The 25,310-nt window shown below is 44.3% G+C and overlaps 1 protein-coding gene across 1 annotated transcript in view; it reads left to right on the top strand.

Moving 5' to 3' along the window:
* Nucleotides 1-25,310, top strand: part of ATP8A2 (ATPase phospholipid transporting 8A2) — a 544,332-nt gene that overhangs the window by 516,121 nt on the left and 2,901 nt on the right. Inside the window, exon 36 of the mRNA XM_036917383.2 lies at nucleotides 19,271-19,362. Coding sequence (XP_036773278.1) covers nucleotides 19,271-19,362 — 92 coding nt within the window. The remainder of the gene's footprint in view (nucleotides 1-19,270; nucleotides 19,363-25,310) is intronic.

Raw genomic sequence — 25,310 nt, 5'->3', positions numbered from 1 at the left:
ATGCCCTTTTTGAGGAGAAAAGAGAATTGCAGGTTAGTAAACACCCTGAAGATAAGCAGTAGGCACCCAAACGTGCAAATTTAGAATGATGTCCCCTTGGGCTGACCATAAACTACCTACCCTCCAGCCCCAAGGTGTTCATGGCACTGCTGATGTGGGGAATGTGGTTTCTCACTCCAGACTCAATAGATAGCTGTTCATGGAGCAGGAAACAACGTATGCCGGTTACAAGAATGGAAAAGAAGTAAAACCTAGATTACTATTATGACTACATCCAAAAAAGTGTACCACTAGGTCTGTCTCAGGGTCACAAGGCCAAAAATAAACAGCCAAGTGCCATCTGTCTCCCACTCCACACCCTTTCAATGCACTCTTGTGCTGTCTCTGCTGAGCATGAACTCTTGGTCCCTTAAAGTCTGTCCTTGGGCCAAAGGTCCTTAACTATTTTGGAACAAGAACTCTTTTGTCAGTAGAGGATGCTTTCAGTTGCCAATAACAGAGGCCCCAATTCAAACTGCCCTTCACGATGTTGTAGCAAGTCTCTGGCTCATGTAATTTGGACGTCCTGCCGGATGGTGGTCGTGGTGGGTGGCTCCCTAGCCAGGAATGTCACCAAGGACCACCTCCCTTCCGTCTTTTCAGTTTGCTCCAGTGCTGGATACTAAGGCTGATTCCCACACACACACACCCATTGTGATCACAGGGAAGTCATCCCACATGTAATCTTGTCCACAACCAATGTAAAAGGGAGAGTTTGCCCCAGACATCCCGGTAACAAGTTCCTGTTTCTCTTGATGGGACCATCCTGAGCCAATCCCTGCAGTCAGGGAAACGCCATGGTGGGCTGGCTCAGGGCTGGTTGACCAGAATTCATCCACGTAGAAAGGTTGGAGCGGGGGGGTGTCACTCTGGTTAAGAGTGCCCCTCGTCAGGGGAGGGAAGAAATGGATATCGGTGGGAACATCATCAGCATGTCTAGTTCAGGCTTCTGAAAATCTGATGCAAGCTACGCCCCATCTCCCTACATGTCAATTTTGCATTGGATTTTTTAGGGGATTCGCTCACCTCCCGAACCCTGTTATTCTTTATCATAGAAAAATAACATTGCTTCCAGAGCAGAGATGCATCTCACACTCAGAGTTCAGCATTTTCCTATACTGTTTGTCCACTCAGGAAGTACACCAAACACTGGAGATAAATTGTGGTTTTACATTGCTGTTTTGTAATTTTTGTGGATGACTCACAGAAAGGCCAAGTAACAATATTTGAATAAATAATTAATTTTACACATTCAATCCATTCTTTAAAAAAATTCATGACCCAAAGGTTTTTCTTTTGGGAAAGGAAAGGGAGACCTGTCTTCCCTCTCCTGTGTCCCAAATATTTTTATGTTTTACCACATCTTTTACAGGGCTATCCCAACATCAGTTGCAATGAATCTTTCCACACATTTCTAGGTACCAAGAATAAGGCAATCTAGCCAGGCCTGTCAGGACAGCTTCACATTGCAAGATCGAGGGCAGTCTTTTCCATGAGAGCTTTGCTCCGAACTGGAAAACATGAGCATACCGTGTGGTTGGACAACCATCTTAGTCTGAAATTCAAAACGGAGTGGTTTGCCAGAAATACCAGGCAGGCTCAGCAACTATTCTGCTAGGAGAAGGCAGGGGCCTGAGCTCTGGAAGGCAAGGGCTGACCTAACCATGTGCTTATCCATTTTCAGTAAATCCTGCTTTAAACGTAATGAAAGAAGACCCTGGCAAAGTCATTGCCTCACTCCCCACCTCCACCTTGAAGGCACTTCTTTAACGACGAGGCCTAGAGGGGACTGGGTATGTTGCGAAGACCACCCATGGCCACCAGCCAAGTGGAGTTGGGGGTCATGTTTCTTAGACCTCTGCAACCCAGACTACAGGGCTGGCTCTTGATCTGGACAGCCTTCACATGGCACCACACCCCTGAATGTTAATTTTCCCTCTCTCTGTTCACCTTAACAATCAGCACAAGAACTAAACAGGCACCCTCCTTGTTCCATGTAGAACTTTTCAGCAGGTGTGGCCTCACTGGAAAAAAATCAGTGCACACTAGCTCTCTTCAGTTTTGCTAATTTGAAAACCTGCTGTTTATGGTCACCTTCTGCTGAAGAGTATGGGTTAGGTTTTTTTCTTAGTGATGCGGATATTTTTCAAGGGACATCATCAGATATTGAGACCAGCTACTTGGCCATAGGAAATAAAGTTTAAGTATCTGTACAGGATCATGGAAACTGAAATTTTAGCTCCCATCTGAAGCACCCAGCTAGTGAATGGAGACTTTCAGGTTAGTGATGGGGGAGGGTCCTGCTGAAAGACCTATGTGTCCGGCGCCAGCTGACCAGAGGTGCAGCCTCAGTTGGCAGTGCCCACCACCTGTCCTGCAGCTAGCTTCCTGTTGACTCAGACGCCAGCTCTGCTCTGAAAGAGAAAACACTGGGCTCCCACATCCGCAGGAGGAGCTGGAGAAAGACGTTGAGTTGCAAGTTCTGGGAATGACAGCCACACCTGTTTTATTCATTCAGCTTGGCCTGCAGTCCACAGTCCCTGTGTTGTGATGGGCAGGAATGTCTAGGTCCCGTGCTATATTACAACACATTCACTGGTAAACGGAGGCAAGCTCAAGTGCACACACATTCCTTTTTTCTGTGGCTTTTTCTGAGTCTGCCTAGGACTTACCTGCTAATATTACATTCCTCCACTTGGGACCAGGTAGAGGGAAGGGAGGAAAATACTTGCAAATGCCGGTGGTGGCATGGCTAGACTCCAGGATACACAGCATCGTAAGTTCATTCACCTCTTTCTAATGTCTTACTTACACACAATCCCCTTTGCTCCAGAAAGGACTGTTAGCAGCTCAGAAACACAGTGTTGCACTTTAAGAAACAATTTCTTGACATCCTCTGGCTAAGGCTGGGCTGAAATTTGAATGACTCACCCATTGTCTGAAATCCTATAAAACAAATGCCCTCAGCTGAGCTCTGCAAAATTTCCTCTAAGTAGTTCTTATCAAGAGAGTTTGTTTTATATTCACCACCGATCGGGCGGTGCGTTTTTCCCAGGGAGATGGCATGGAGAGGCCCCTGCACCCACTTTATCCTTTTCCTCTTTGTGAGTCTTACGTGGACCCTCGTCCTGCTTGGGAACTCTGGGAGAACGCAGAGGTCAGGCGCTGGCAGCCACCTTGATCCCTCATTATCTTTAATTAGTGTTGGGGACGTTAATCTATAGCGAAGCTCACCTTTTTTCCATTACTTCAGCAATTGAGTCAGGGGGACCTTGCAGCCAGCTTTGAATTATTCTCTTTGTTTGGACACTTACTTGAATTTGTAAAGTCAGTTGTTTATTGCCCAGGCCCAGGCCCTGTGGGTATTAGACGGGGTCCCAGGAAAAGAGGAGCAATAGTAGGGGAAAGTTATTTTAATTGTCTTTATTGTAATTAAGTTGCAGCTTACTAGGCCTACTGACAAGTTTGTTAATTTAAAAGAAAACAGTAGTCATGAGAGATACCAACACTTCCAGACTTGATCTAAATCTTCCTAAGCTCTAATAGGCCATTTGTTTTATTTTTCCTGTTTAAGGGCACGTTCACACTCAAGGAATTTAATTGATTAAAAATATACTCTTAAGTCGTTACCCCTTGTCTTTTACCTTCACACATTAGGTGCTTAGGCAAGTCATGTTTTATGTTCAGTATTGTACCTGATAAGGCTGCCGCTCAACCCTCAGGAAATATATTCCTGCCCAGTAGCCTTCATTGTTCAAAAACTGGCCTAATTAGTGAACTGAGATTTCCCTTTGCTTCTTTCAAACACCCTGTGCCATTTCTCTTCTCTAATTATCTGTAACCATCAAACACCTTAAAAATCACTCTTGCATTTTTATAAAAACCCTTTCCACCCCGCTGAGTTATTTCCTTCCCTCCTTCATCACATTTACATACTTGTCCCTTGTTAAAAGATAAACCGAGGCTTATTAAAAATTGTTAAGAGTTTATTTGAGCAAAGCTCGATTGGCGTTGGGCAGTACCACACCGAAGTGGTTAGGAGCTCTGCGCCGGCAGGAGCTGGGGAGAGGCTTTTAGACAGAAAGGCAGATGCAAACTACGGACATTATTGATTGGCTATTGCTTAAAGCCCATTTGTGATTGGTTGTTCTTAGGTTTCAGTTTTGTAAGCTTGAGGCATGTAGAGGCTTAGATTTTGGTTTACTGATGTAGGCCTCACAGCATTAAAGCAGCGTCAGTCTAAAGGCTTTTTTGTTTAATTAATTTCACAGCCTTAAACAAAGCCATTGTTTTCCACCATGCGAGGGTAAACTTCGGACCTGGGCTGAAGTGCGTGGTTTCTCTTGTACAAGAAAGTAACTCTTGGCCAGACTGTGTGTCTGTCTGAAAAGTGTTGACTCTTCTTTGGCAGAATTAGAATGTAGACTTAGTGGTCCCCTGGCCCTGCGAGTTCTGTGTTTTAAAAAGAAGCTCCTTGTGACAAGATCTGGGGAGGCCATACCAGTCCCTCCACCCTCCCTCCAGGAAGATGCTACGCTTGCAGGGGCCTTTGGGGGAGGAAGACAAAGGGCCCTGGGGCCTAACCATTTCCACCTTAGTCTTTGCCTCGTACTTTGACCCAGGCTGCATTTACTATCCATACCTTCATTTCTCCAATCCTTCAACAAACAGTTCTTGAGCATCTCCTGTGTACCACGCACTGTTTTTGGTGCTGGGCATATAACTGAACAGAAAGAAAATCCCAGCCCCTCTAGAATTTACATTCCAGTGGGGCACACAGTAAACACAACACAGTGAAAAGCAGGCGAAAGAAAACTAAAGCCGGGCACAGGTGTGCAGAGCAAGGAGGAGGGGAGGCTTACAGCGAGCAGGTGTCTGGAGGCTGCTGAGCGACCTGAGGCACAGAGCCACCGCGGCAAGACTGTCCCAGGCAGAGACCCTGGTGGGGGAAACCGTTCCCAGCGCTCCAGGAACAGCAAGAGAGGCCATGTGGTTGGAGCGAAGCGAGGGAGGGGAAGCATAGTAGGAAAGTGGGTTTGAGAGGAAGCCATGGTCTTGTGTTTTTAGATGATTTTGAGCTGGTAAGGGGCACGGTCCAGTGGGTGGAAGTAGAACTCCAGCGGAAGAACCCTGCATGTAAAGCTGTGTCTTCCCAAGAAGTGGTGAGTGAGCGCCCCACCACTGGGGGGTTGTTTTGTCTTGTCTTCCCCCCCCTTCTCCCCCCGTGCTCTGTGAAGAACCCATTCTGGACTGGTGCTCACTCCGGCACACCTGGGGCTTTTCAGCCCGCCCCACAGCACTCCAGGGCGCCTCTCCGGGTCAGCCGGGTGCCCTGCTAATTTATCTGTTCCTAACAGCCCCGTGACTCTGACCTGACCTTTACATAGGCTCTCTGGCTGGACCGTGGAGCCCAGCCTTGTGTCATAGGGGCCTCACTACCTCACTGCAAGTCGTGGAATGAGGTAATGGCTTCCATATGGGCTGGGGCTGTCATTCAAATTCGACTTCGCCTGCTCTGCTAATGAGGTCAGACGGCTCTGCTGTGCGGGACAGCCTCTCCCTGGGGGGGTGCGCCTATAGGAGATGGATGAGCCTCTCACCCGCTTTAAACGCAGCATTTCTGCACACAGCTCAGAAAGCATAACTGCAGAGAAATGCAAAATAGAAGGGAATGCATAAAAACCGAGAAGGATTTTTTTTTAAGTTAAACTCTCTGAGATCATTGCAGCTTCCCTTGCAGTTGTAAGAAATAAGAGATCCCATGTATGCTTTACTCCGTTTTCCCAAATAGTTAACATCTTGCAAAACTCTAGAACGGTAGCCCAACCAGGAAATTGACGTTGAATCAGTCAAAATACAGAATCCTTCATGTTGTCTTTTTAATGCCACATACACTTCCTGCTCTTGTCTTACTTAGGTCCTGGCAACTATTAACCTGTCCTCTCTATAATTTTGTCATTCCAAGAATGTTATATAAATGAATCATACATACAGTATGTAACCTTTGGGTAGTGACCTTTTTCCATTCAGCATAATTCCCCCCCAAATTGTCATCCAGGTTATTTTAATCAGTTCTTCCTATTTATTGATAAGCAGTATTTCATAAACGTAACCACACTTTGTTAAACCATTCACCTGGGTTTACAGGTTGAAGCTATGATGAATAAAGCTCTTATAAGCATTTGCATACAGGTTTTTGTATGAACATAAGCCTTCATTTTTCTGGGATAAATGTCCAGAAGTGCAACTACTGGGTTTGTGGTAGTTGCAGATTTAGGTGGGGTCTTTTTTCTTAAAAAAAAACAGTTTTTTTTAGCTCACAGTTCTGTGGTTTGGCTATTTGGGCTATGCATTAGACCAGGTTTAATCTGATCTTTTTTTTTTTAGATATAATTCAAATACAGAAACTTCGCCTTTGTAAATTTAGTGGTTTTACTGTATTCATCAAGTTGTGGTATGTTTGGCTTTTTAAGGAACTGCCAAACTGTTTTTCTGAGTGGCCATACCATTTTACATCCCTACCTGCAATGTATGAGTGATCCAGTCTCTCCACCTCCTTGCCAGCATTTGGTGGTGTCACTAATTTTTTTACATAGTCATAGTTCATCCTGGTTTCATATTTGCATTTCCCTAGCTGCTAATGATGTCGAACATCGTTTCATGTGCTTATTTGCCATCTGTACCTCCTGTCTGGTGAAGTCTCTTCATGTCTTTTGCCCATTCTCTAATTGGATTCTTTGTTTTTTTTTCTGCTGAGTTGAATGCTCTTTACGTATTCTAGACAGTAGTCCTTTGCTGGCTATGTGATGGACAAATATTTTCTCCCACTGTGTAGCTTGAGGCTGAAAAGAAGCCTCTTAGAATCTTTCTCAGAAAAAAAATTTAGTGTTGATGAAGCACAAATTAATATTTCTTTATGGATTATGCTTCTGGTGTCATAGTCCTAGATCTCAAAGATATTGTCCTATTTTTTTCCCCTGAAAGTTGTATAGTTTTGTATTTTACTTTTAAGTCTGTGATTTTGTGTTAATATTTATATAAAGTGTGAGACTTAAAGGTTTTGGTTTTTAGCCTATGTATGCGTAATTTCTCTAGCACGCTTTGTTGAAAAGAATATCTTTCTTCCACTGAATTGCTTTTATGCCTTTGTCAAAAATTAGTTGAGTTGGTTTGTGTGAGTTTATTTCTGGGTTCTGTTCTATTCCATTAACCTATGTGTCTATCCCTCAACCAATCACATACTGCCTTGATTACTGCACCATAGATATAGAAACCAGGTAAACTTGTTCCTTTCATTTTATTATTCTTTTTCAAACTAAAATAGTTCCTTTGACTTTATTTTTGACCTGTGGATTATTTAGAAGTGTGCTGTTTGTTTCCCAAGTGTTTGAAGATTTTCCTATTGTCTTTCTGTTAGTGATTTCTACTTTGATTCCACTGTATTTGGAGAATGAATTTTCTGTGATTTCAATGCTTTTAAATTGTTGAGGTTTATTTTATGCCCCAAGATATGGTCTTTCTTGGTATATGTTCCTTATACACTTGGAAGAATGTATGTTCTGCTGTTGTTGAGTAGAGTATTCTGTAAATGTTGATTAGGACCTTTTGATTCATGGCATTTTAGAGTTCTTCAATTTCCTTGCTGATTTTCATCTGTACTATCAATTGTTGAGTGAGAATGGTGAAGTATGCAACTATAATTGTGAATTTGTTCTATCAGTGTTTGCCTCATATATTTTCCGTCTCTGTTACTTGGTACATAGACACTTAGGATTGCTGTGTTATGGGTGAAATGACCCTTTCATCATTACAAAATGTCCTTTACTGTCTCAGGTAATTTCTTTGCTCTGAAGTCTACTTTTAACTCCTGCTTTCCTTTGATTAATGTTCACATGATGTATTTTTTTCCATTCTTTTATTTTGTGTCTTCTGCTATCATCATATTTGAAGTGAGATTCTTATAGACAGCATATAATTGGGTCTTGTTTTTTAATCCATTCTGCCAGTCTGTGTCTTTTAATTGGTGTATTTAGACCATTTATATTTGATGTTGTTGATATGTAGGGCTCAAGTTTATCATTTTATCTTTTGTTTTCTGTTTGTTCTGTTTTTCATTTCCCTGTTTTCTTTTTCCTTCCATCCTATGAGTTATGTAAATGTTTTTTAGAATTCTGTTTAATTTATCTACTGTGTTTTTGAGTGTCTCACAGTATATATCTTTTTTACTGGTTGTTTTAGGTAATACATTATATATAGATAACTAATCACGGTCTACTGGTGTCATTTTACCAGTTTGAGTGAAGTAGAGAAACCTTACCTCCTTTTACATCTCTTCACTCACCCCCATTTATAATATAATTTTCTTCAGTATTTTCTTTACATGTATTTAGAACCACGTCAGATAGAGTGTGATTTTTGCTTTAACGTGTCAAACATAATTTGGAGAATTCAGGAGGAAAGGAAAAGCCCATTGTATTTACCCATATTTTTGATCACCATGTTCTTTCTTCTTGATGTTCTAAGATTCCTTCTTTTATCATTTCCTTTCTGTCTGTAGAATTTCCTTTAGCTATTCTCGTAGGGTAGTTCTGATGGTGACACATTCTTAGTTTTCCTTCCATTTGAGAATGTCATGATCTCTTCTTCAATCCTGAAAGATATTTTTCACTGATTTGACAGTTCTTTTCTTTCAACACTCAAAAAATACTATGTGACTTCTGGCTTCAGTGGTTTTTGATGAGAAATCCATGGTCATTCAACTCAGTTTTCCCATATAGGTGAAGTGTCGTTTCTCTTTGGCTACTTTGCGGATCTTTTCTTTGTCTTTTGTTTCCAGAAGTTTAATTGTCATCCATCTTGGCCTGGATTTCTTTGGGTCTCTCATATTTAGAATCCACGCAACTTCTCAAATCTGGAGGTTTATGTCTCTCACTAAATTGGGGAAGTTTTCAGCCTGCATTTCCATGAGAGTTATTTCAGTTATGGTATGTTTTAGTTCTAAAATTTACAACCACTGCCTCATTATTTCTTCTGTTCCTTTGCTGAGGCAAAGCAGTTTTATCTCTTTTGCTTTAAGCATGTTTGTCGTTGTTCCTTAAGGCACTTTTGTCATGGCTGCTTTAAAATCTTCATCAGATCATTCCGCCATCTCTGTCACGTTGGTGTTGGCGTTTACTGATTTTTTTTTCTTCTCACATTCAGTTTGAGATCTTCCTGCCTCTTGCGATGACAAATGACTGAAGTGAAACCTGGACGTTTGGGGTATTATGTGGCTGAATTTTATGGCAGGCTTACCCCTGCCGGGTTGAGGTGATGCAGAAGCCCTACTTAGACTCCACTTGGTGGGGATGGGTGTGCAGTCCTGGCTCTCCATTGACACTGTGAGGGGCAGGAGGAGAGGTCCACCCTTGCTACGCTACCAGGCAGTGATGAAGGCCCTGGTTCTCCATTAGGCCTCCATGACACCCCAGTGAGGAGGGGAAGGAATACCTCCATATTTCACTGGGTGGGAGATAGAAGTGCACTCTCCCCATGTGTCTCCCCGCGTGGTCTCTGCTGACACCACAGGGCACCAGAGACCTCGGTAACTGGCAGGGGCGACAGTCCCAGCCCCCTCCTTGGCCCCCTCTGTCTCCCTCCCAGCAGGGGCACTGGGACACCTTGTTGTAGCCTCATGAGTCTGGAAGGCTGTGCTCCCCGCCCGGTCTCGTCTGGCATGGGCGGAAGTGGAACCACAGTTTTTTCTAGTGTTTGACTGGAATAGAATAATAATAGTCTAAAAGTTTTTGCTTGCTAGGCTGCTCCTTTCCTGCTTCTTTAGCTGGAGAAGAGGCTTTTTTTCTGGGCATTTTTGGGCATTTCTAGGTTGTCAGACTCTTCAGCTCCAAGTCTAGAATCAATGAGGCCAAAAGAAAACTCAGGTTCTCATGTGCTTCCAGGTTCCTACGTGGTCTTCCTTGTTCTTTCCACCTTTTATTGTCGTCTTATATTTGTTTTATGTATAATGTCAGGGTTGTTAGTTGTTACTTAGGAGGAATAAGGCAAATACATCTATTCCACCTTCCAGGAAGCAGAAGTCTCTCTGGACAGAAAGTTTTTAAAATAGGCTTTTTTTTTTTAACCTTTTAAAAGTAGACAGGTTATGGTAATGCAATACCAGTTTTCAGAAGGAGCCATTTTTACCAGTTTACCTAAGTTGCTGTTTCAGGTGGAAGGACAAGTGTGGCCACCAGCTTCTAGTCTCTACTCCTTTTTGAATTTCCCTCCTAACCTCTTTGGTTTATTTAAGTTACCACTCCAGCTAGCAGGCACCTTGGAAAAGGATTACATGTATCTGTTTTTGCTTTTAAATCTTTTCAATGTCCCCTCTTTCTGTTAAGGTCTTTTGTTAAAGTCTTCCTGGGCAGTGCTGTCTATCAGCACAGTTAACTTATTCACATCACCTGTGTTCTCACCCAGGATGCTTGTCAACATACAGACCTATACTATTTGCAGGCTGTGAATCTGCTGTTTCTCCTTGCCAAATTCATTCCCTAATTTGATACAGCTCCTTGCACAAACTCTTCTTTTTGACAAGAAATCACCCAATCTACCCTGTCAAAAGAATGAGCTTTCTTCCAACACCCAGAATGGTCCTCTTACCCCCACTTTCCAAAACCTTCTCTGGAACAGAAGAAAATAAACACCATGCTAGAGCAAGCCTCCCTTCCCTCCAGTGCCTGGTGTTGATGGTCAGAGGAGACTTGAGACCAGAAGGACTAGAGGAATCTTTTTATTTTTGGAATGGAGTTTGGATTAAGTTAGTTAACCTTGAACCCTATCCCATTCTCAGCCAGATAGTTGTCCAACTGCTCCGAGTAACTTGAATTCTTTTCTTAACAAAATACAAATGCCCTCTCTGTAAAAGCCAGAGAGGATTTTCTTTTTTTGCTCCCAGTACTTTGTAGAGTTTGGAGGAGGCTTTTTCCTCTTCTGCGGGAGAATTAGGATGATGTCCCTATTCCATCATTTTTAGAGAATAATACAGAGGAATTTATCTCAGCTGCTATTGGAAAACCCACCGTGTCCTGAGCCCAGTGCTGGGCATTGTGGACATACACAAAGACAAATGCTTCCAGGATCAAGTTTGAAGACATGCAAGAATAAGGTAATGAGTCATGACCCAAATCAGTAAACACAAAGCACAAATGCATTTTATGTGTGTAAACATGTCCTCTGTTCTGAGCCCAGGGAAGGTACTGTGGAAAATACATAGGAAGTACAAGACTTGGTCCTTGAGAGAATGAACCCTCTCGTTGGACCCACAGACAGCAGGTTGGTGTTTCGGGAAATCACCACTTACAGGGCCTCTTCACCCTGCCTGCTCCCCGTGGGTTCTACAGGCTGGGGAATCCAAAGCAACATCTCTGGGTTGGACCTCTCCCGACCCCCGTTTCCTGTGGCCTCTGGAATGGCTCAGAGGCAACTCAAAGCGTCACTTCCAATCTGTTTCCGTCTGAATGATCCGCAAGAGTCTTCCATTGCTCCGGACACAGCTTCAGTGCTGATTCTTCTTGAAGCCTTCCTGAACTTTCTCTGAGCCTTCTTCACTCCTCCCTTTCAGCACTGATGAGCCTCATGTCATCTCCAACACCAGCACGCGTCACCTTATGCCATGACGTGTGTCCACGTGGAGAGGTTGTCTCACAGACTGTGAGCTTCCTCAGGGCAGAAACTGTGTCTTAGATAACTTTGTTTCCAGTACTCGATGTTACACACAGTAGGTGCAGCATAAGGAGAAGTCATTACACACAGTAGGTGCAGCATAAATGCCGAATGAGGAGAAGTCAAATTTTTAAAAATGAGATGCATATGAATTGGCAGAAAGGAACTTACTACCATCTAATAAGTTAGAATTTATGAAGGGCTCCTAGCTCTAGGGTCTACCTCCTATCTTTCTGGGATCCTAGGCTGGGAAACCTGGTTTGTTTTTATTCTTATAATTTTCCCTCATTATGTAAGTTTATTTAACTAAGGTAAGGTTTTTCGATACTACAAAGGCCAAGGCAGGTCTGGAATACACTTGAGCCTAAAGGCTCTCATTTCCTAATGATCAGATTATAATAAGTAAAGTAAGTTACTATTTGAGGCTATGAAATCTCAATCTCTTGAGGTCCTTAAAAATAGGTTAGAATTTTAACAGTCTGATTAGATTGGTAGATGTGTGGTGTTACCTGAAGGAAAGAGAACTTTGGACTAACTTTGTTCTTGAAGAGTCTGTCAGCTTTATGTTTTAAAAATGGCCTGGCAGCGATTTTAAAATAAGTTTCTAAAAATATCTATTTGTTTTTGGCTTTGTGGTGGTGTCAACTGCGATTCCTACCAGCTATAACTACTGACAAGGTCTTAAAGCAGATTTTCAATTATTTGCAATATTCTCCATGTTCCTGTTATTTGGCAGTTATGCATGGGTGATGTTTGCAGGAATGGCCCCCTGACAGAAACAGAAATGTGCACATGAGAGTTTGTTATTCCCCGGCATACACTCCTCAGCTCCCCACTCCTTCCTTACACTGCTCATTTTTTGAGACAGGGGAACACCCCTTTCTCTAGGGTATGCCAGCTTCTAAACAGAGCCCGTTTGCAAAGAGTTGTGTGAGACTGGGTTTCACCATCATTCCTGGGGAGGGTCCAGGAGTGCACACACCTTGGGTGTATTTATGTCTGTATACACCTTTTGTATCAGTAGATCCCTGGTCTGCATACCTGCTTAAGTTAGGATAGAAAAAAAAAAACCAAAGAAAACATTTTACCTCCAACATCCACCACCATTGGAGAAATAAACAGTGAAGATGGCATCATTGTCAACAGTCCGGGTGATGGGAGGGAATTTACCTCATTTCAGGAGCGATTCACTCTGCTCTTTGTTTTTTAATTGATTTTTCTTTTTAAAAATTTGTGGTAAAATTCACCTGGCATAAAATTTGCCATGTTGAAGTGGACAATTCAGTAACTCTTCATACATCAAGAGTGTTGGACAACCATCACCACTGGCTAGTCCCAGAAGATTTTCATCTCCCCAAAAAGAAAACCCATATGCTTTTTTAAGCAGTCACTCCCCATTCCCTCCCCAACCCCTACCCTATGGCCCCTGACAGCCAGTACACTTCTTTCTGCCAGGGTTCTAATTTCTCCACATCCTCTCCAACACTTGTTATTTTTTGTTTTTTTGTTTTGTTTTGTTTTATTATAGCCATCCTAATAGACATTAAATGCCATCTTTTTGTGGTTTTGCTTTGCATTTCCCTTATGATGTTGAGTATCTTTTCATATGTTTGTAGGGCATTGTATTTATTCTTTGGATAAATTTCTATTCAAGTCCTTCACCTGTTTTTTAATTGGGTTGATTTTTGTTTTTGATTTCTGTTGAGTTGTTGGGATTATTGATGTATTTTAGATACTAGACCCTTATCAGATGTGTGATTGGCAAATACTTTCTTTCATTTTGTAGGTGTCTTTTCACTTTCTTCGTAATGTCCTTTGATGCACAGAAGTTTTTAATGTGATGAAATCCAGTTTATCTATTTTTTCTTTTGTTACCTGTGCTTTGGGTATCATATCAAAGGCTGTTGCCAAATCCGAGATCATAAAGATTTACTCATGGTTTCTTTTAATATTTATATAGTCTTAGTTCTTATATTTAAGTCTTTGATCTCTTTTAAGTTAATCTATGCAATGATTGCAGGTAAGGGGCCGATTTCATTCTCTGGCATATGGAAATCCAGTTGTTCCAGCAACATTTGCTGAACAGGGTGTTCTTATCTTATTGCATGGTCTTGGTACCCTAGTCACAAATCAATTTACTATATATATATATATACACACATATGTGTGTGTGTGTGTGTATTTATTACTAGACCATTTCATTACAATCAATTATATTACATTGTAATGTAATTACGTTCAGTTACAATCGATTACATTACATTGATTTTTTTATGTCTGTCCTTATGCCAGTACTGCACTGTTTTAATTTTTGTAGCTTTATGTTAACTTTTGAAATCAAGAAGTGTGAGTCCTGTAACTTTGTTCTTCTTTTATCAAGATTGTTTTGGCTATTCAGGGTCCCTTGCAATTCCATATAAATATTAGGATAAGTTTTTCCATTTCTGCATAAAAGACTGTTGGAATTCTGCCTAATTGCTGTGGTTAGAATATCCAGTAAATTTGTTGAATAGAGGTAATGAAAGTGGGTATCCTTGTCTTGTTCCTGTTCTTGAAGAAATAGCTTTCAGTCTTTCAAACGTTGACTGTGATGTTAACTGTGGGTTTTTCATAAATTACCCTTTGTTGTGTTGAGGAATTTCCCTTCTTAGTTTGCCGAGTATTTTTATCATTAATAGGTATTAGATTTTGTCAAATGCATTTTCTACATCAATTGAGATAATTGTGTGATAATTTTTCTCCATGGAATTAATGTGGTGTATTGTATTGATTTATTTTTTTTTATGTTGAACCACCCTTGCATTCCTGGGATAAATCCCATTTGGTCATGGTGCATAATCTTTTTATTACGCTACTGAATCTGGCTTGCTAGTATCTTGTTGAGGATTCTCTCTCTCTTTTTAAACCAAAATCTCATAAATCTAAACTGTTTTTCCCTATGCTAATTTATATTTTTTTCTTTTCTTGCCATTATTCAGAATTAACCAAAGTAAAACTTTTATTGTTTTTCATTACCTTTTTTCCTGTCTTTATGAGTAGTTTCTAAACCATACATAGATGATAAAATACTATAAATGGCAAGTGTTATTTTTATTATCACCCCTTTCTATCTTGAGTTTCCCCAACATTACTGTTCATGAGAGATTTTAATAATGTTCATTCACAATCATCTTTTCTTCCTCAAAGAAGAAAAAGAAGTTGGGAAAATAATGTTCCTTGACATTTCAACATTGGAGCACAGGTGAAAGTGCTTCAGACGCCTCCGGTAGGATGTCTTTATAAGCTCTAGTACCCTTTTATCATCCAAATCTATTTTTTTCTGTTGTTGCCTGTGCTTTGGGTATCATATCTAAGAAACCATAGCCAAATCAAAGGTCATAAAAATGTATCATGTCTTCTTTTAAGTTTTAGCTCTTACAGTTTTAGTTCCCATTGCTATTTTAAAAGTCTCCAGAAAGGATGATTTCTAAGGACGACAGCAAGACTTGGGAAAGAACAGTTCTGTAATCTTGTTCTGTAGCCATAATGTTTTCCAGTAATTGGGTCAGGGAAATATAAATTATTCATGGAAACCAGATAGAGTCAATATGGTAGACTAAGCTGGCTCAGAAAGGACTTTTCCAAATACATAGAAATGCCGGACTGAAATACGAACAAAGAAAGGCTTTCAATACATAATCAAATTCAAAAGAAACACTGGGAAACCTAGGTACCAGAAATGGAGAGACATCAAAGACAAAGACGGCAGGGGAAGAGGGAGCTAAAGCTGAGGAGGCTGCACGGGGCTGTCAGACCCCATAGAAGGCTCCAGGGGTAAGGCAGGGACAGGAAACGAACCCATGTCCCACGTGAGGTCGAACAGAATCCTACGCATAAAGCTGAAAATTTTGTAGGGCTGCTATCTTAGGGAAACAGGCACTAGAAAAATTTTAGTCATGAGATTGACAAAGCAGCAATGAGTCATACTATGTGCCCAGGGAAATGGATGGAAGAAAGAATTACCTGCTAGAAACAGGAAGCCCATGCTTATGGATGAGGTCCAATTTTAGGCTATTCCCAGTACTACAGGAACTAAACTGAGACAATAATATAAAAATTGGTGTAACCCATAGAGTCCTGACAGGCAAAAGCAAAATCATTCTGAAGAATGATTCCATAACTACAACACACATAGTAAATGGGCCACCATGGAATCGTTGAATAAACCGACATTTATTAGCTCCCCAAGAACTGGAGACGCAAGGAATGTCTGAAAGGGTCTGTGAAATACTGACGGAAAGAAGGTAACGGAAACCAAAGAGGAAGAGCAGGATAAAATGTCAGAGCAGGTGGATCTGGGAGAAAAATAAAAGGTATAGACATGAAAAGGGTAATAATTTAAAATAAAGCATGTTGGTTAGTTTGACAATAGTTTAGATAAAACCAAAGAGAGAAAGGAAATGGGAACTGTGGAGGAGACTTCTGGGATGTGGAAGATAGAATTTTTTATATATAAAAAATTGGACAAGAAAAAAAGAATAAAGGAGAGGCAATATTCAAAACACTTACTGTAAGTGAAGATAAACAAACCTTTGAGTAATTAAAGCTTTCAGATCTGAGCAGGATATAAAAACAAATCTGTTTCTAGTCATCCTGAGTGTTATAACAAAACTGAAGAACACCAAAGACAAAGAGAATTATTACAAAAGCATCTAGAAATATTACCTGCAAAGAGCTAGACCTCTAAATGAGTAGACAATACAAAAGAAAATAAGAAAGGAGAAAAGGAGCAAAGAAAAAATATAATAAACTGAAAGTATAAAATAAGTGACACCAATTAGCCATATTTTAAAATATGATTACATACCAGTTGTGAATGCATGTATATACAAAGTAAAAGTATGAAATATGGATGGAAGATGATTTTGAACTTTACTGTAGTAGGAGGGAGAAAAATGGGATCAAAGAGTATAAGGGGACTTTATATTCAAACTTTTATTATTTTGTTAAAATCTGAAGCAGTTCTCACAATGGGCATGTTCCTGAACCGACATTTGCAGGACTGGGTACAAGGGTAGAATAGAGGCCATGTACCATGTCTAAAGTATGTGAAGGTTGGAAGCCAGGCTAACTAATAACTACCTTGATGAATGCACCTTCGCGAAGACTGCGGAGCTTTGTGATTCGCAGATTCTGTGGAGGTCTGAGCCGCCGGTGGTGGCTGCCCTGTGGACCCAGGCTTTCTTCTCAACTCTGGCTCTGCCCTGCCCTGAGGGAGGGGATGCACACGTGTGGGTGGACATCCCAGTCCAAACATCCTACACAAAAAACACCTTTTGGCCACCCCCATTGGCCTAGGAATGTGTACACCAGCTCTGCCATCTACTTTTAGGGGGTGGAGCTGGTGAGGAGTTTGGATTGGCCTTGGATGCCAGCGTGGGGGCCGCTAAGCAGGCACTTCTAGGGTCCCAAATACCGGGGGTGCGGGATCGACGTGGGCTGCCAGCACACATGCCTCCTTGACCCCACGGACCCCTCACCACGTGGGAGGAAGGGCTGCAGGACAGAATGAGTCCCTCCGAGGTACGGGCAGTCGGGGTGCCATGTGCTAAGGCTGAGTGGGACGGTGGCTCTTTGCTATACAAGCTTCTGTTTCTATGTGTTTCGAATATTTCATTACAAAAGAAGAAGAGAGAGAAAAGCATAGGACATTCCATGAGGGAATCGGGGACATCTGCCAGGCCCAGAGGCGGGCGCAGCAGCACTGCCGGGCAGCTCCCTGGCCCTTTGTATCTGGCGCGGCTCAGTCTGTGTCCTCACCTGCCCAAAGACCAGCATGTGTGATTTCAAAGACCCGTCCCACTCGCGTGGTTCTGTGAGGTTCTCACAAGGAGGAGCCTGCGGACGTGAACCATGGGAGGGACCAGGGGTGGCCAGGGCAGAGGAGATCAGGGCGGCAGAGAGGAGGTGAGGACCCAGGGCCTTCGCCCTGAACCTCCCACGTGACGCCCAGCTGGGAAGGCTGCCCTGCGGTGCCTTCCTGCCAGGTGAGATGGGGAGGATGGCCCTTTATTAAATCCTCAAACCTGCCAGCCCCGAGCTGCAGCCCGCCGGGCGGCCGCAGAGGGTCAGACAACAGGCAGTCCAGGGCAGCCGCTCAGCAGGGCCCAGTGAGGTTCATTTGACCAGATGAAGAAAAAGATACGAGGGGGAAAGGAAAGCCAGTGTGAAGGGAGAGAAACAATGTTTTTCCTCATCAGCCCCCAGATATTTTGCCAAGCTTCGCTAGCTGAGACTCACCCTTAATTGGTAATGAATTAAACATCGTCCTTTCAATCAGATAATCAGAAAGCGCTCTCTTCTGGAAACCCACGTGCAAAATGTACTTGAGCTCACAGAACCACTGGGAAAGCCCAGGGCCCCGCTCCCCTCCCCAAGGCCCTTGGGGAAACGGTGAAGTGGACTCCGGCCAGGAGCACACCCAGCCTCACAGATGGGGAATGGCAGGTACTACAGACGGTGAGCAGGTGCAGCTCTCCAAATAACTCCTAGACCCTCAAGTTCCCACAAACAGCAGATGGGTATATTCATGTACGAGGGCTGCTGCATGGAGTACCACAGACTGGATGGCTTGAACAGCAGAAATGCATCTTCTCACAGTTCTGGAGGCTGGAAGTCCGAGAGGAAGGTGCAGGCAGAGCTGGTCCCTTTTGAGGCACCCCCTTGGCTTGTGGACACCATCTTCTCCTTTGTCTTCACATGGCCTCCTCTCTGCATGTGTGTGTCTGTGTCCTAACCCCTTCTCCTTTAAAGAACACCAGTCATAATGGATTAAGGCCCACCTTAATGACCTCATTTTAACTTAATCAGCTCCCTAAAGTCCCTATGTCCAGCAACAGTCCCATTCTGAGGTACTGGGATTTGAGGGGAACACAGCTGAACCGCTCACAGAGGGCATCTGCAAACTCCAATACGCCCGAAGTGGTTTCTTTGGAGGGAATAACTTCAGAGAAGTGAGGAGGATCCCTGAAACCTTGTGCTTTCGAAGAAAACTCACCTTGATTTTCATTGTGGTTCAAAATAAGAATCAGGTTCTGCTGAAACAAACCCGCCTCTTGCAGGGGCCGGAGGTACTTAGAGGGGACTCTTGACCTGGCACAGTTTAGTGGCCCCGGAAAGGCAGCTGTGGGTGGGATGCAGGCTTTGAAGACTTTTACCATAGAAACAGATCACTCCTTGCAAGTGTTCTGGGAAGCCCGGGGTCCTCCTGGTATGAAAGGGCACTTGTACCTCAGGTTAAAAGGAAGCACAGCTCAGGGGCGTTGTGTACAGGACAGACGGAAACAAAGCGTCTTTTAGAAGAGGGAGTGATGCCCTCAAAGTGTGGAGATAGCATCTCCTGTAAATAGAGGACCGCTTGCGAAACTGGACATGTTTCTTGACACGGGGAAGCTTTTTTCCTGTCTGTTTTCTTTTACAACCTGAAGTCGCCTTTGAGCACCTTTGAGCCAAGCCCTTGTGAACTAGCGACTGTTTGATTCACCCACAGGATGAACGAGCGGGACCGCCTCCTGAAGAGGCTCAGCAGGAAGACCCCGCCCACCCTCTTCCGCGCAGGCTCCCTCCAGCAGAGCGTCCCCCGTAAGTGTCACTGTCACCCACTCAGGTCAGTGAGAGCTGACCGCCCAGGGGAGCTGGGAGGCTGGATTAGAGCGCAGGTGGTGCTAATGGGCAAGGAGACGGCTGCCAAGCTGGAGCCCCAACATGCGGAAGTGGAATCCACGTGTCTGGCCCGAGGCAAGCACAGCTTGAATGTAGGTAATTCCCTGGGACCCAATCAAATGCCTGAATGACATCCTTAACTTAAGATCCTGATGTGGTTTAGATCCTGGTGTCAAGCCTCCCAATAGGATTTTTTCTAAGGTTGAAGCGATACTACTTTTAAATTGTTACCCCAAAGATAGCAATATGCACTGTTTTATATAATATTAGCATATTCATTAAAACCTTGACAGTTACTGGGAAAAAAAAAAAAATCTCTGTGCTTTTCCCAGGAAGGCTGCCTTCTGGCTGGCATTGGTGTCCCCACTCCTAGCACCAGCGGCCAAGCCTGGTTTCTGCCGAAGGGGCCTGCCCAAGCAGGGGTCTGTGGGAGACGCCGGGACCCAGTGGGCCAGGGAGCCCAAGAAAGACAGGGTGCTGGGCTTATTTCAGCCATCCAGCCACCCAGCTCCTGGCTCAGGGGTGTCATGAGAGTGTGGGTTTCCTTCATTCAGGTTGCCTTGCCCTCCCCAGGGCTGAAGCCTGTTGGTGCATTGTCTGTGGGACCCTAGTCCCGCCTCTCTGAACCCCCTCTTTCCAGCCCTCGCTTGCTCTCTTAGGCACCCGCTCACCACCTGTCCAGCAGGTGCCCACCTCCTGCTTACCCTTCTCTCCCTGAGTTTAGAAGGAAACAGCTGTTAGACCAAGAATGCTTAGGAAAAGTGGAGAATCACATACTCATAGCACAGGTATTGAAGGATCTATGTGGAGTCTGATTAAACTCCATGCCAGCAACAGATCTTCACAACTTTATTTTTTTTATTTTTTTTATTTTTTATTTTTTTTAAATAATTATTTTTTATTGAAGGGTAGTTGACGCACAGTATTACATTACATTAGTTTCAAGTGTACAACACAGTGATAAAACATTTATATACATAATTCTAGGTTCCAGCTATCACCCTACCAAGCTGTTACAATATCTTGACTATATTCCTTATGCTATACATTACATCCCGGTTACTTATTTATTTTACCATTGGAAGTCTGTCCTTTTTTTTTTTTTTTTTTTGTGAGGGCATCTCTCATATTTATTGATCAAATGGTTGTTAACGACAATAAAATTCTGTATAGGGGAGTCAATGCTCAATGCACAATCATTAATCCACCCCAAGTCTAATTTTCGTCAGTCTCCAATCTTCTGAAGCATAATGAACAAGTTCTTACATGGAGAACAAATTCTTACATAATGAATAAGTTACATAGTGACCAGTACAAGGGCAGTCATCACAGAAACTTTCAGTTTTGCTCATGCATTATGAACTCTAAACAGTCAGTTCAAATATGAATACTCATTTGGTTTTTATACTTGATTTATATGTGGATACCACATTTCTCTCTTTATTATTATTATTTTTAATAAAATGCTGAAGTGGTAGGTAGATACAAGATAAAGGTAGAAAACATAGTTTAGTGTTGTAAGAGAGCAAATGTAGATGATCAGGTGTGTGCCTGTAGACTATGTGTTAATCCAAGCTAGACCAGGGCAATAAAACATCCATGTATGCAGAAGATTTCTCTCAGAACAGGGGGGGTGAGGTTCTAAGCCTCACCTCTGTTGATCCCCAATTCCTCACCTGTTGGCCCCCCTGCGACTGTGCCTGTCTTAGGTTGTTCCTCCCTTGAGGAATCTTACCCGTCTCTGGCTAACCAGTCATCTTCCGGGGCCATACAGGGAAATGTCTTCACAACTTTTTTACAGACAAAGAAGGGAAGTAGTGGAATGTTGTCACTTTTCTGTACCCCACCTCCTCTCCACCCTTTCCCACATGGCATATCCACACGGGGGAAAAGGGACTGAGACCAGCTCTGTGTGGGCCTCCCACGCTTCATGTCCTTTAATGCTCCGCTGCCCCAGGAGGCAGGTGGCGGTGGCCCCAAGAGTGCTGGCAGAGGCTCGGGTCAGTGCAGTAGCAGGCCCGGCCACCTGGGCCACAGCCACGGTCTCTCTGATCTGGGAGGGAGGGAGGCTTGCTGGTGTAGTCCAAGGCGTGAGGTCTGTGGGGTCCCTCCCCTGCAGCCGGGTGCCCTGGCGTCCTGTGCCAACCAGCTCTGCCACTTTCTTGTGACCTTAGGTAAGTTACCCTCTGTTTCTACATCTGTAAAATGGAGATGATATGAGAACCTACCTGGGTTTATCGGGAGCATTAAATGAGATTATGTTTACGGAGTGTCTACAACAGTACCTGACAATATAGAATCCAATAAATGTGAGTTACTACTATTTTTCTTCTGCCCCTAGTTGAGTAACTTTAGCAACTTACAGATATTTCTAAACATTCGTTTTCTCCTATTGGAAAAAAAGTCAAATTATACCTCTTACAGAGCCTCTGTGAAGCTGTGGGAAGGTGCAGGGGAAGCCCCTCCTCTACGCCAGGCATGCAGGAAGTGAGGCCTGGTCGCCTGAAATAGTGTCCGTCCTGTGGAGCCAGGCTGCTTCCCTAATAAATGTTCCAAACCACAGAGAGAATATATGTGATATATATATATTGAGATCAAAGATCAAGTGAGAACTTCTGTGGGAGAATCAAAAAAAATCCTAAAACAACTACTAAACATTTTTCTTAACTCCTAATATTTTGAAGGACTAAAAAAATCATAATGAACAAGGACAAGAACTAAAGAAGCCCCTAGCATCATGCCACGTTTTAAAAACACTCAGCGATTAGAAGAGCCTGACTAATAACAGAATGCTTCTGTCATTAACAACTAGAGGCCACCAGGCAGTGAGAACTGCTCCTGGTGTGTCACAAGTTCTGTACAGCTTGTCTCAGCCTCTGCCTGTCCCTCCTGGGTCCATCCTTTAGCTGTCTTGGGGCTCAGTCTTCCCAGGAAACTAGAAGGAAAACTCTCACCTTGGTAGTACTTGGAGCGCCTCCTGGGCCACCAGACACAGCATCCGTGACTGAGCCCAGCATTTCCTACACGGTGCGCTTTCCCTATCGGCCCACAGTCTTCCCGTTTCTGTTGCTATTGAGAATCTTTATCCAGACAGGAAACTTCTACTTTCATTGAGATGCTATCAGAGCTCCGATTTGAAGGAAGCTACTTAAGGGGAGTTTTATGCTAAAATAATGAAAAAAATGACATGACTTTATGGACTTCACCGAAAGTTCTACCAGGAGAAGACAGAGCAACGAAGACATCCGCCTCCCCTTCCCCCTCCTTTCACCCACTCCCCTCCGCCTCCAGACCCTTGGTGTGGCTACGTATTTAGGAAACAGATGTATTAGGAAGCCAGCCAGGGAAAGTTCCCTGTTGGGCCCATTGGGGGCTTCTGCAGGCACTCATCATTACTTTCTGGCTGTCAGGACTTCCTAAGAGAGGAATGAGAATGGGAAATGCCAAGAGCTAGACGCTTCCTCTGAGCTCCCTGTCTGGGTACAAACGACAGTTAAATGCTCATCAGGCAGAAGCTGGGGCACCGATCATGCATCTTTGTCAGGCTGAGGGGTGCAGGCTGGGCTGGCAGAGGCTAGCTGGGTGGTTATGGTCCCTGCTGCCCGGCTAAAGCTTCACCCATTATAGCTCTAACTCCTACCATGCCTGGTTTCTAGAAGAAAAATACTGTGTCTGAACCAGGGAGATGCCCCTGTCCCCAGGATAACCCCATTAGGCCATCTCCGTTTCATTCTCAAATTGCAGAGGCCACTTTAAGTCTCAGTTGAGGCTAAAAAGGTCATAGCACACAGCATTTTGGAAGCGTGATGGTAAATAGCATCTTAGGTGGAAGCAACCTATGGGACCTAGTGGAGAAACCCTCTACTGTGTGGCCTCTGGGAGCTCCGCTTGGCCTGAGAGAAGAGGTTTGCTGCTGAGACAGAAGCTCCTCTCTGATGGAAACCTAGAAACCCTTCCACCCCAGAGTGGCCGAGAAATCCCACTGGAAGGCCCCTGTGCCAATAAGACAAACCCCAGTCAAGGATGCTCTGCAGCCACAAGCTGTGAAATCCACTGCAGTTGGCCCCCCAGGACGCACAGGCAGGATGTGAATGAAAAACAGAGCAAATGAAAGACAACACTTTTGTTCCATCTGTTTGAACAGGGAGTAGACAATTCCAAATGCTAAGTTGCCCTTCCCAAAGGATGACCGTAAACTGTGCTTGTCTTTATGTCTCCTCCATTCCTTCCCTCCACCAGCACCCCTCAAAAACACATCAATAAGATAGGTAGCAACTATTCTATCCGGACTGTTTGTTGAGACAGGCTTGCCCCTTTTCTGGCATGGGGGTAGAGGCCTCCCTGATTGGTGCCAAGTGTAATAAATCAGCCTTAAACGAGGAAGTGGGGTCTGTGGCCTGGGGTGTAGTGAGCCCTGGAAAAGCGCCAGTGCCCATTTAGAAGGTTGGAACTGTGAAAGAATGAGGACCTCACCTGGCACAGACCCTTTATTTTACAGAAAAGTAAACCAAACCGACCCAGAAAGCTTAAAGAACCTGTGGTCCCATGGCCAAGACACTGCCATGCAAGGATGAGCGCCCTCCCTTGCCCACCAGTGTCTCAGGCCCTGGACCCCTGGGTCCAGGATGGAGGCAAGGCAGGGGGACAAAGCCAGCATCTGGTGGAGAGCTCAGAGGTCATCTCCCTGCCGCCAGATGGTTCACGAAAAGCACTTCCCAGGTGCTCCCATCACGTGGCACCCGAGCCGCTTCTGTGGGGCTGAGCGCGTCCCCAGGCCTGCAGCACTGGGGCAGGGCCACCTTCCGGCTGCACGCTGGGTCCAAAGACAACTGCTGGCTGCCCGCTTGGGGGAACATCACGTGTTTACTGGAAATGGTCCCTTGAAAAGACCAGAGAATGAAAATTGTCCAAGTTGACCACAGTCCACAGCCCTGAGACTGGAGGAGGTGGTGTTCTTCGCTAGATTTTGCTTTGAAACACCCCAAGAAAGGCATCTGGCCTGGGACTGCAGGAAGAAAGCTACACAAAGAGAACCTTGTGCTGGGGACAGGCAGGGCACCACGCACAAGCGAGGGAGGTGGCTGGGCCCACCTGCCCCCTCAGAGGCCGGACAACAAGGCTTCCGGTCGGGTCATCTCTGATCAAGCCACTCAGTGAAAACCTAAGAGCTCTTAGGGACTCGGGGGTGGGAGGGGGTGTTTCCTCTTCAGATCCTGGGAAGCCTCCAAAGCCAAAGGGCTCTGGGTGTGAAAAGCCCTCAGGAGATGTTCAAGTGCACGGGGCCCAGGGCCCAGCCTGGCCCCCAGGCTTGCTCCTCACCACTGTCAGGGATGCTGCCTGCTCTGTGCCCAGCTAGATGGGGCTCACCTGGCCTGGGGGCTGCCCCACAGCAGGGATTTTGGATTGTAGGCTATCTGTAAGAGATGCAGGTGAGTGAGTGGGCAGATGTCCCTGTGGAAGACTCCCCTGTTCCTCCCGCAAACGCCCTGCCGCCCAGCCCTGCCCTCCTTGACTCCCAGACCACCTCTGCAGACAGGCCCTTGCCAGCTGGGGCGGCCTCCTGAGCCCCTGGGCCTCCTCAGACAGTGGCTGAAAGTCATGCTCTTGGGCAGAGCTGGGAAGCGAGCCCAGGGACCGACTCCAGACTTAGGGACATGTGCAGAGTAAGAAGTCACCCTGAGCACCTTCCTTTGAACTCTCTGCCTCTCCTCCACGCCCACCAAGACTCTCTTTTACATTGCTGCTGTCAGTCTTTATACTCCAGGACTTTCCTTTTTAAGCCAAATGTCTGAGTAAAATAATCAACAAGACAGGACAGGATGATAACGTGGGCCCAATTTCTGACTCGGCTTTCTCCTTTAAAGAGC

The sequence above is a fragment of the Manis pentadactyla genome, chromosome 2 (genome assembly GCF_030020395.1).
Source record: "Manis pentadactyla isolate mManPen7 chromosome 2, mManPen7.hap1, whole genome shotgun sequence".
Classification (NCBI taxonomy): domain Eukaryota; kingdom Metazoa; phylum Chordata; class Mammalia; order Pholidota; family Manidae; genus Manis; species Manis pentadactyla.
This window is presented reverse-complemented; position numbering and strand designations above follow the sequence as displayed.